The 12,385-nt window shown below is 34.6% G+C and overlaps 1 protein-coding gene and 1 long non-coding RNA gene across 11 annotated transcripts in view; one reads left to right on the top strand and one right to left on the bottom strand.

Moving 5' to 3' along the window:
• The window catches only part of NHLRC2 (NHL repeat containing 2), a 65,013-nt gene that overhangs the window by 26,961 nt on the left and 25,667 nt on the right, over window positions 1–12,385 (top strand). For all 9 annotated transcript variants that reach the window (XR_007406714.1, XM_049103101.1, XM_035708159.2 and 6 more), the window contains one exon: window positions 598–727. Coding sequence is in view for 8 of the 9 variants with exons in the window: in XM_049103101.1 (XP_048959058.1) it covers window positions 598–727 (130 nt within the window). In the remaining variant the exon portion in view is untranslated. The remainder of the gene's footprint in view (window positions 1–597; window positions 728–12,385) is intronic.
• Window positions 1–12,385, bottom strand: part of LOC112672363 (uncharacterized) — a 157,754-nt gene that overhangs the window by 2,177 nt on the left and 143,192 nt on the right. The window contains exon 10 of one of the 2 annotated variants that reach the window (XR_003144230.3): window positions 723–3,205. The exons of the other annotated variant lie outside the window; for it this stretch is intronic. This is a non-coding gene — a long non-coding RNA (uncharacterized LOC112672363). Of the gene's footprint in view, window positions 1–722; window positions 3,206–12,385 lie in introns of those variants that run through there. 2 annotated transcript variants of the gene reach the window in all.

A 12,385-nucleotide genomic window follows, 5' to 3' on the forward strand; every position in this document is an offset into this window, starting at 1 on the left:
TTATCTTAGTTTATAAAGTAGAGGCAGTATAATGTAGTAGAGTTAGAACTGCCTGGGTTTAAATCCTAGATCTCAACATACCAGCTATGGGATATTGGGAAAGCTGCTTTATGATCTTTGCCTCAATTTCCTCAATATTAATCATAGGATTATTATGAGGAAGGAAGGATGGATGGATGATTCTTGGATCAATGCCTAGCACATATTAAGCTCTGTATTTGTCAAGTACTAGACAAGCATAATTGAAATACATACATTTAGTTTTAAGAAACATGCATCTTTTTAGATTTTGCTTTGAAATTTCAAATTTCACTTTCTTTTAACATATTTTATAGTTAGGATGACATCAACACCAATCCTGGTAGAGGCCATGATGAGGGAGGGGGAATGAATGGAAGGGGAAATGAAAAGGACTGAGTTTTGTGCATTTGAATAACAAGCTCACCCTATACTCGATTAGCCTTTTTCTTTTAACTTTTTTTTTTTAAAGAGTATTTGTGTTGCAGAAACTTTCTGTATGTTCTGTTGGAAATCTTCAGGTACCAAAAGGAAAAAAAAAAGTAACATGCATTTCATAAAACATGTTGATTTTTATAGATTGATCTAGAAGCTGAGATGGTGAGCACTGTAGCCGGCATTGGAATTCAAGGTACAGATAAAGAAGGTGGAGCTCCAGGAGAAGAACAACCCATTAGTTCCCCTTGGGATGTAGTTTTTGGAATGTCAGGTATGTAAACTTTTAGTAGTAAATATAAGTTACTTTTCCTTTAATAAATGTAAGATTTTTTAAATATTTGGGGGACATCCATTTGGATTAATTCTAGTTGCTAGTTATTTTATACTTTTGTTACCTATGGTGGGATTTGTTAATTGTGTAACAATAAAGCCAGCAGTAATATATGTAAGTTACAGTATATATTATATGTAACATTTTATACACACAATAGACTATATATTACTCTGAGGTTAAAGAATTTTGTCGTAGCTACAGTTTCCAATTAATATAGTTCTGAATATTCTTAAATTGGAAAGACTGTAGTTTCAGAACTTCAGATGATTATTCATGAACTATGCTATTTAACAATGTCCTTTTTATTTACTCTAATTTGAAAAGAAATCAAGACATGATAGCTGCTTTTTTTAGATTATTAAAATTTGTACTGAAATAGAATAGCTACTTTTGGGTAATTAAAAAAACTTTAGTGAATTATGTAGGTATTTACAATGAGATATTTACATTATTTTTATAATCTTATCTATATTAATTGACTAAAAAATAATGTAGGAGCATTAGTACTCTTTTTTTTTTAATTTTTATTTATTTATGATAGTCTCAGAGAGAGAGAGAGAGAGAGAGGCAGAGACACAGGCAGAAGGAGAAGCAGGCTCCATGCACCGGGAGCCTGATGTGGGATTCGATCCTGGGTCTCCAGGATCGCACCCTGGGCCAAAGGCAGGCGCCAAACCACTGCGCCACCCAGGGATCCCGCATTAGTACTCTTTATTTTTCATTGGCCCCCAGTGATTCTGAGATAGTTATCTACACATCTAAAACCAGAGTAATGAAAAAAGAAAGTTAGTAGAATACATTGAAAATGGAATTTGGGACTAGATGGTTTGTATGGTTTGAATTATATTTATATGGTGAATAAGCACGGGCTTGGTTTAATGGCTTTACATTTGAGATAATTTCCTATTGTGATGTTAATTTGGTTATAATTCTAAGACCTTCATTTTTTCCATTGTGATTATCTTTATAAGACTTTTAATATTCAAATAATTGAATGAACTCTGGTATTGCTGCACTTAATAAGAACTTAGGTATTTTGCATAAGTTACTTTTGAGACTTTTATTTTTGGAATTCTGTGTCCTAATAATCATGAGTTGTTTTAGTGGCTCACAGGGAGGAGGGGTTGGGAAGGGAGAGGGAGTAGTGAGTCCCAGGTGCAATCAGTAAGGGAATATATGCAGAGAATTGTAAAACATAGTAGCCAGCTACAGTTCAGTCTTCTTTTTGTTACCATACACCCACAATTCTAAATAATTTCAGGGCTAAAAATATTCATCCCCACCAGGACTTATCTATCAGTCCTACCTCCTTGGCAAGAGTACACTGAACTATTGATACACTGAACTATTTGAACATAAATCTTATAGACAGAAAAATAGGGAAACATCTCTCTCAGTAAAATAGTCAAAGTGGATGAGAATTGTTACTTTGATATGCTGTTACCCTCCCTCATGGGAAAAAAATGGTCTCTCCTTAGTATGTAAACCCCCCCCCCCCCCGGGATTTAAAGCTAATAGTGCATATAGCAATTCAGCTATAGATATTTACATTTTTGCAAATTACAATTTCTGTTTGCTGTATCTGTTAATAATTGCCACAGTAACACTTCATAATAAATCATCCCAAAACACTCATACAAACCTAAACCTTTATTTCTCAGATAGGATTGGGGTTCAGCTGATCAAGGCTAAGCCTGGGCCTGGTTCCAAGATGTTGTTTGGGTCTAGATCTGCCCCATTTGTTTCTCAACTTCTTTGAACCAGTAGCTGTCTGAGGCATATTCTTTTGGCAAAAGGCAGGAATACAAGAGAGTAAGCCCAGTTACACACATTTTAAGCCTTTGCTCACCTGGGATCTGCTTACCTATATTGTATTAGGCGTGTCACATGACTAAGCTCGAAGTCATGGGACAGGGCTATGCACTTTGCCTACAATGAGGCCATGATAGGGGTGTGGATGTATAATAGAACAGAGAAGTGAAGAAGTAAGACTAGTAATTCAGTCTATCACATAAATCAGTTTATATTGCTTAAAAATAGGATGTACTTTACTGGATACTTTATTTAGTCGGATTTACTTAAATATTTTTTTTCTAGGCTAAAAGTTTTTCATACTTTGTAGCATGAAATCTCTGGTTGTTTATTTCCTATTGAGAACGTACCCAAATTGTTTTCTAAGGAAATCTTGGCTCTATAGACAAAGTACTCTCTCAGCTTCCAACTAGAGTAATATGCTGAGACTCATGTCTTTATTAAGCTCAGTTCTCAGTAAAGGAAGTGAGACTTACCTTAGCTCAACAGATCATTAAGAACATATGGCTCCACATTTCACTTACAGCTCAGAATAGCTTCGCTCCAGGTACTTGGCAAAAGGAGTAATCTTGAGTGCACTTAAGCTTAACAACTTTCAAAATGCTAAGAGAAAATGGTTTTCAAGCATTATATCTTGAAGGACTTATAATCACAATGACTATTCTAGTCCAACAGTTTTTAACTTTGAGTTATACCCCAGGCATTCCTGGTTAGGCTTTTTCAGGTACTTAAACTTCCCAGAGATTCTATATTAGATTTGGGGCAATTGATCAGATTCTCATCAGAATTTCAAAGTTGTACATTACCCAAAAACATTTTAGAGCCACTACCTTAAATTACTCTAAAATCTAATCCTAGATTAGATTTGCCAAGTATGGGGAAATTGCATCACAGAATATTTGTTCTTATAATTGTGTTTACTAAACAGTATTTTGGCATCAAGTCATTCATTAAAAAATGTATCAAAACATAAATACATTTATTTATATCTATGTGTGCATATGTGTTTCATATTATGTATTTCATCAAAACACAATCCTATAGGACTTGTTACCATTTTTATGATAGGAACTTGCTGGTAGTTTAATCATTACCTTATAAATAAATTTCTTTACTAAAGATTTTTTTTTTCTGATCTCTGTGTTATAGATAATACTTTTTTCCAAAGTATCAAGTTTGTTTTAAGCTCCTTGATAATTTGAATATCATAACTGATTATATTTGCTTTGTTTTATTACCAGAAACCTTAGAGACAGATTATCTTTAGCAAAGTATAATGAAAGCATGCATTCATTTTTTGGTATTAGTACAGCTGCATCTCTTTTCTACCCTGTTTACCTGTTGCTTCAATTTCTTTATTTTAAATTTATTAGTGTTTGTTTCTTTGTAAGCTACCTGAATCCTTTGTGGAAATAAAAGTATAAGTAAATGGAGTAGAATCCATTACTGGTGTGATTAACTGTGATAATTGATCCACATAGGAAAAAAACTTTAAAATCTGGGAATCATAAAAGTAAAAATGCTTTCTTCTAAGAACTATAAATGTACATTTTTTAGCCAATCTTTTGATGTACGACCAAAACCTTTTCTTCATGTAGCCTCTGATGGGTCTTATACCACTCAAAATATATTGCTTTGGTTTCCTTGAAGTGTCATGAGAATTGTCTTTCCACACTTAGTTCAACAATTTGACTTAGATACTTGATTTTATTAGGTTTTTTCCAAAGTGTACAACTTTGTTTTCATAAAAACAACTTTGCATTCATATTGAATTGGTTCTGTACATATAAATTATGTAATCGTACAACTGGTTTAAATAGATGTGGAATTAAACGCAACTTGAGGGACACCTGGGTGGCTCAGCGGTTGAGTGTCTGCCTTTGGCTCAGGGCATGATCCCACAGTCCCGGGATCGAGTCCCACACTGGGCTCCCTGCATGGAGCCTCTTCTCCCTTTCCCTCTGCCTCTGCCTCTGTCTCTCTCATGAATAAATAAATAAAATCTTTATAAAAATAAAAAAGCAACTTGAAGGGGACTGGCTGATAAAAATGGTTCTTGTAAACACAAGTTTTTTAGTACATTAAGAAGATATTTCTGAAGTTCTACCATAGTTAGGAATTTGAGAGAGGACAGAATTTATCAGGAGGAAAACATGGGAAATAGATTCGATGTTGTAATATCTTCATACATTAGGCTGTCCTGCAGTGCAAATAACAGACCACAGCTACGGCTAGCATTTGCAGACAAGTCTTAGGCAGCTGAGTAAGAAACCAAGTTACAGAAGAGACCTACAATATGATTTCTTTTACAGAAAGTTGAATAGGAAGCAAGACTATACAACAAACCTTTGAACAAGGGGGGAGTTAGGGGTGCTGACTCTTCTGTGGGGAAAAAAAAATCTGTGTGTAATTTTGACTACCCCAAAACTTAACTACTAATAGCCTGCTGTTGCCTGGAAGCCTTACTGACAACATAAAGTTGATTGATGTGTATATTGTGTATTATATATATTATATATTCTTACAATAAAGTAAGCTAGAGAAAAAAATGTTAAAAAATAAGAGAAAATACAGTATAGTATACAAGACCCATCAGAGGCTACATGAAGAAAAGGTTTTGGTCCTACATCAAAAGATTGGCTAAAAAATGTACATTTATAGTTCTTAGAAGAAAGCGTTTTTACTTCTATGATTCCCAGATTTTAAAGTTTTTTTCCTATGTGGATCAATTATCACAGTTAATCATACCAGTAATGGATTCTACTCCATTTACTTATACTTTTATTTCCACAAAGGATTCAGGTAGCTTACAAAGAAACAAACACTAATAAATTTAAAATAAAGAAATTGAAGCAACAGGTAAACAGGGTAGAAAAGAGATGCAGCTGTACTAATACCAAAAAATGAATGCATGCTTTCGTTATACTTTGCTAAAGATAATCTGTCTCTAAGGTTTCTGGTAATAAAACAAAGCAAATATAATCAGTTATGATATTCAAATTATCAAGGAGCTTAAAACAAACTTGATATTTTGGAAAATATTAATTATCTGTAAAGAAATTTATTTATAAAGTAATGATTGAACTACCAGCAAGTTTCTATCATAAAAATGGTAATAAGTCCTATAGGATTGTGTTTTGATGAAATACATAATATGAAACACATATGCACACATAGATATAAATAAATGTATTTGTTTTGATACATTTTTTAATCAAGTCATTCATTAATTTTAACGAATGACTTGATGCCAAGATCCTGTACAGCACAGTACTATACTGTTTTGATAGAAAAAAATCTTTATATAAGTGGACCTAGTAGTCAAACCTGTTCTCAAGGGTCAGCTATCCATTGAAAGATCCATTGAGACATGGTAAAATTGAAAAAGCAAAGAAAAAAAATGAAAAACACAAATTTTTAGATTAGTGGTTCCTTGTGGGAAAAGGAGGTGATATGATCATGGGAGAGAACCATAAGATTTTCAGACAGTACTCTTCGTCTTCAGCTTAGTGGTGTGCACATTGAGTTTTAGTTATTAAACTTTGTATATAACATGTATCCTTTTTTATGTTAAATTAAAAATTGAACTTTAAAAGAAAGCCATAGATTAAGTAAAAAGAATGAAAAATAATGAGGACAAATACATAATTGAATATCTATCTTATCAAGAGACCCAGTTAATAAACAACATACTTCAAGAGATAACGTGAAAGGTACTTGAATATCTCTGTTTTAAATATGTATGTAACATGTATATGTATGTATGTATTTTAAATAGTGACTGAATAGCCCAATCATGCCATTCATATTTTTATCAGTAATAAAAGCATAAAAATAATTAACATAAAATGATTTGTACAGAAGATTGTTTCATCAGTTAATTTTTTTATTATCACTGTGAATATAGTCAGAGCTTCATAATGCACTAAAAATAATTACTGACTACAATAAATTGATATTTTTTTCAGAATGCTTGCCATGTTTCTAAGAGATTTTTTATCAGAAAGGTCAAAACCCTTGCCTGTCTCTAAGTGCTTTAGACTTTACCTGATTTAGAATAATTTATGGAAAGGACAATGTGCCTGAATCCCATTAACCATCCTTGCCCCTTTAATCAGCATTTGATAATTTAGCTGTTCATACCCAACCTTAAATGACTGAAATCCAATTGTTTGGTGTGCTAGCTTAAAAATCTCATGTTGGTACTTATGTGCTTAGATAGTATGCTTCTCTGACTTCCATTAATATGTTATAATATACCTCTAAGATAATCAAGTGATAGATTTTTCTTTTTAGGAATAAATTTTTTACAATATGACTTCTTATTTTGTTAAAAACAATTGTAGTTTTATATTTAAAGTTCGAGAGAAGAGTCTTTTACTATCACATTGACTTTGTATTTATAAGATTTTTTAATATAAATATAAAATATATATGATATAACTTATAGAAAGTGACATTCACCCTTATTAAAAATAAGTTCTACGTATTTTGACAAACATATACAGTTTTATAACCATTAGTACAATCAAGATATATTTCTCTCAGCCCAAAAAGTTCTCATGACCCTTTGTTCAGTCTCCTTCCTACCATCTCTACTGCCCACTCCTCCTGCTGGCAACAATCCTCTATTTCTTGTTGCTCAGTATAGTCTTTATGTCTGGCTTCTTCCATTTAGCATAATGTTCTTTTGACATTCATCCCTGTTGCTTATATCAGCAATTTGTTCTCTTAATTTTAAGTAGTATTCCATTGTATGGATGCATCACTATTTGCATATTAATTTACTAGTTGAGAGTTGTTTTGGATATCTCTAGTTTTTGGCAATTATGACTAAAACCTCTGTAAACATTTGTGTACAGGTTTTTATGTGGATATATGTATTTATTTCTCTTGGGTAGATGCTTAGGAATTGAAATTGCTGGGTCATATGGTAAGTGTATGTGTTAGTTTTATTTTTTTTTTAAAGATTTTATTTATTTATTCATGATGGTCACACAGAGAGAGAGAGAGGCAGAGACATAGGCAGAGGGAGAAGCAGGCTCCATGCACCGGGAGCCCGACGTGGGATTCGATCCCGGGTCTCCAGGATCGCGCCCTGGGCCAAAGGCAGGTGCCAAACCGCTGCGCCACCCAGGGATCCCTATGTGTTAGTTTTATAAGAAACTGCCAAATTGTTTTCAAAATAGTTTTCTTAGAGTCCCATGTGTCCTTCTGGAATAATATTCTTTTAGCTTAGAGAACTTCTGTAACATTTCTTGAGGCATGTATCTGCTGACACTAATTTCTCTTGGCCTTCTTTAAGTGGGGGATTGGAGGTGGGATGTCTGAAAAAGTATTTAGCCTTCATTTTTGAAAGACATTTTTTACTCCATATGCAAGTCTGGATTGACTTTATACACACACACATACACACTTTGAAGATGTCATTCCATTATCTTATAACTTACATAGTTTTAAACGAGGTATAATTTAATTATTTTCATAGTTTCTTAATATATATAAAGTGCATTTTTTCTTTGGCTGTCATCAAGATTTTCTCTTTGGTTTTCAGCAGTTTGACCAATATGTCTAGGAGTTATGCGGTTAGAATTCTTTAGTCTATAGTTTTGTGTCCTTCATTATCTGTGGAAAAATTGTCACCTATCATCTCTTCAAATATGTTTTCTGTTCCTATCTTGTTCTTTCTAGGATTTCAGTTACTTATATGTCAGATTCTGATACATTCTATCCAGAAACTTTTACATACCATATTGTTTTATTTCACCCTTTTTTTGTGTGTTTCAGTTCAGATAATTCATATTGATTTATCTTTAGGGTCATTGTTTCCTCAGCTGTGTTTAGTCAACTGATGAGCCTATTGAAGGAAATTTTTATCAAAGATTCTTTTCTGTATAGCATTTCCATTTTAGTATTTCCTATAGATTCCATCTATCTGCTTAAATTCTTCATCTATTTTGGTATGTTGGCTACCTCTTTTTCTAGATTCTTTTTTTTTTTTTTAAGATTTTATTTATTTATTTATGAGAGACAGAGAGAGAGGCAGAGACATGGGCAGAGGGAGAAGCAGGCTCCATGCAGGGAGCCTGACGTGGGACTCGATCCTGGGTCTCCAGGATCACACCCTGGGCGTGCTAAACCGCTGAGCCACCCAGGCTGCCCACTTTTTCTAGATTCTTTAACATAGAAAGTATAGTTCTTTCAAAGTCCATGTGATACAATTCTAAATTTCAGGTTGTTGCTGAGTCTGTTTCTGTTGATTGCTTTATCTCTTGAAAATGGGATTTTGGTTTGGGTGGTTTTGTTTTGTTCTGCTTTGTTTTTATGTGTGTCTTCTCATTTTTTTATTATATTCCAGTAATTTTGAATAGAACTCCAGAGGCTGATAGGATCAGTAGTGTTTATGCCATAAGGGAGGTTGAGACAATTTAGTCAGAACCTAGGCTAGGTCTGGGTTTTATTATTGCTGTGGTTACTGTCAGTTTATCATAGCTTTCAAATTCTTCTTGCAGTGGTTGCAGTTGCCTTAGCATGGGGGGCCTGTAGCTGGAGCGTTTTTCTCAGTGTCAGTACACCATCAACTTTCAGCTATACTGCACATCTGAGCCACGGAAGGCTTGTGTCTCTGCACTCTTGCAGTGCTCCGAAGATAGATTGCTGCTGTTTATTCTGTACCAGGTTGCACTGGGCCTAGGAAGGTATTCTATTCCAGTTAGCCTCAGTCTTGGAGAGACCCTGGGTCCCTGCCTCAATGAAAGGAGTTAGGGAGCTAGCTTTTTGTTTGTCCCCATTCCTTCTCTCTCTGGCAGCTAAACACTGAGTGGTTTTGAGGAGTTTTCTGCTTCTCCCCAGCAGTGGGAAACCTGTATTGGTATCAATCAGTATGGGGTCTTTGGCCTAAAATAGTTCTCTGCCCCTCCCCCAGAGGTAGAGAGGGTTTTTCCTTCTATCCTTCTCCTGTGCCCTGCAATTGGTCTTTTCCTGTGCCCAGGGGATGTTAGGTTTTACTGCTATCTTCTAATGGCCTGAGATTTTGCTTCCTAAGAGATTTAGAGACTAGTCTAGAAAATCTATTTATACAAATGGACAATTTCATAGATGCTATTTAGAGGGTTCTAATCACTGGGATCTATTTTTGATCATAGCTGCTTAAAATAACAGTGAATTTTTAAAGGCTAGATGGCAGGTAATTTTATTTCCATATTTCATTTGCTGATTTTATTCCTATCTTCTAAAATTATTTCACTAATCCTTACAATTATGAGAGATATTGCCTTTTAAAATACTTGCAAAACCTTTTCAAACTTTTGCCAGTCTTTTTTTTTTTTTTAAGTGACTTGAAAATCCGTAATACTAAATGCACTCTTAATTTAAAATTGAAATGTTCATGACTGTCACATTCTTGTTAGAAGGAACAAAACTAAAACCCATACTTGGTGATATAATTGTGTGCTTTAGATTTCAAAATTCAGGGTGAACAGTATAAATTATTAATATGATTCTTGTTGGTTTAGTAGACATTATAAATGCCAGGCTACCTTTTTCCCTTTTCCCTTTTTCTTTTTTTTTTTTTTTCTTTCTTTTTTTTTTTTTAACTCTCATTTTATCTGCAAGAACAAACTCTTCAGCCCTCAGTGAAATGATCAGGCCAAGTAAAAACTTCCTGAGAGGCAGCGTAGCATTGACTGGAGCCAGACCTTTTGGGATCTAATTAGTTTTACATTTTAGTAATTGTGTGACTTTGGACGAATTACCTAGTCTCTTTATGCCTCAATTTCCTCATTTAAAGATATTAATAGTATCTAGCTCAAAAGCTTATTGCAAAAATTAGAATAGTGCCTGGCACATAGAAAAAGGACCATAGAAGTATTTGCTATAATATAGAGTTTCATCCTGTGAGTCACAAAGAGCTGCTGATAAGCTGAAACAACCCAAAAATGGAAAGGCAAGGGATTGGAAAAAATACTGGTAAGAGATTATTCAGACATAGGCTATTCCACAGGCTACAGGGAGGGAAGGACAGGAGTGAACCTAGGCACACATCCTGGAATAGAGAGCCATTGTTAGATTTGATCAGATCCTTGCTTCTGAGCCTCAAGCATGAGCTAAATCCATCAGGCGGAGGAGGAGGAAGGCAACAGGCCAAGCAGGGACTTGACCAAAAGAACCCAGGCTCACTTCTGTAGTTTCTTCATTCTGATCAGAACACTAATAATCTGGAGTCAGACTCACTAATAGATTAACTAGTCCAGGTTTAGCCATGTGAGTTCCAGCAAATTATTTAACCCTTTTCTATGGAGATGATAAGAGTAAGACTTGCTAAAGTTGTTAAAGGAAATAATCTCTGTAAGGTGCTTGGTCATTAGCTCAGTGCCTTAAACATAAGAAGTGTTCTAGATGGTCATCATTCTTGCCCCCTCCCCTCCCACTGTCATCATTGTCATCGTGTCACGGGGAATCCCAAGACCCTGAAATCCTGATTTGACACAGCCTTTGCTTCTATACCTTTTCTCATTCCTCAGGCTTCTAAAGGAAATAAGTACACAGAGAGCAAAACCAAACAAACTGTTCACACTTTGCTACTATGAAGTTTGGCCTTCATATAGTAGATCCTGGTTGAATTAGGTTGGTCTGTCTGGAGAACTGATGGGGTCTCTCACTCAGCTATACACCAACACAGCTCTCCTTTGGCAAGGTAGAGGCTTTAAAAGCATGTCATCTTCTAATAATTACAGTTTTACTTCTATTCCTTTTGGGGTATTTTTTGCTTCTTCTTGTACAAATTAGGACTTTTATATGATGCTAAATAAAAGTGTTGATAGCAGATATCTTTGTCTCATTTCTGTTCTCAGGGAAAATGTCTTAGTCACTTTGGGCTGCCATAACAAAATACCACAGATGGGGTGGCTTAAAAACAAATTTATTTTCTCACAGTTCTGGAAGCTAGAAGTCCAAGGTCAAGGTGCCAGCATGACCTTTCTTCTGGCTTATGGATCACCTTTGTACTTTGTCCTCACATGGCAGGAGCAAAATAAATAATTTTCAAAAGCTTTTGATCTATACAAGGTGATTAAGCAGAGACTGAGTCCCCAGAACAAATGGATGCCCTTGTCACTTGTAATATAATTTTTGTTGATAAAAATACTTAACTGTGAAAAATTAAATTGAAATACTTTCCCTTAGATTTCATAGGACAGCAATTAAGAACACAGAAAAAGAGGCATCTTGTGATACAGATTTTTTCTGTCGGACTGCTTGGTGTCAGATTCCAGTTCATTTACTAGTGCTGGGGTCCTGGCAAGTTACCTAACCTCTCTAAGGCCTCAGTTTCTTCATCTGTAAAAAAAAGGCCTAGTCATAGTACCTGTGGGTATTTGAGAAAAATGTGAGTGATAATTTCTATAAAGTGCTTGGCACATAGCAACCGTAATTTATTGAGAACTGTCAATATTATTTTTGTTGTCGTTAAATTGAAAGATACTTGAAGGTAATACACTTGAAGGAAGAAAAGTTCCATTTGGACACACACTACTTGAAGTTAAAGAAAATACAAATAAGATGGCCTTACCAAGATACTTCTTTTAGCATAAGGTATATCTGATGAAATATTTTAGTTAAAAATTCTCAATTATATATAAAAGTCGCTTCACAATACAGTTTAAAATAGATATATTTTTTAAAGTATGCTTCACACCCAACTTGGGGCTCAAACTCACGACTGAGATCGAGTCACATGCTCCACTGAGCCAGCCAGGTACCCGTAAATTAAAATAAATATTTTAA

Source organism: Canis lupus, chromosome 28 (assembly GCF_003254725.2).
Source record: "Canis lupus dingo isolate Sandy chromosome 28, ASM325472v2, whole genome shotgun sequence".
NCBI classification, from domain to species: domain Eukaryota; kingdom Metazoa; phylum Chordata; class Mammalia; order Carnivora; family Canidae; genus Canis; species Canis lupus.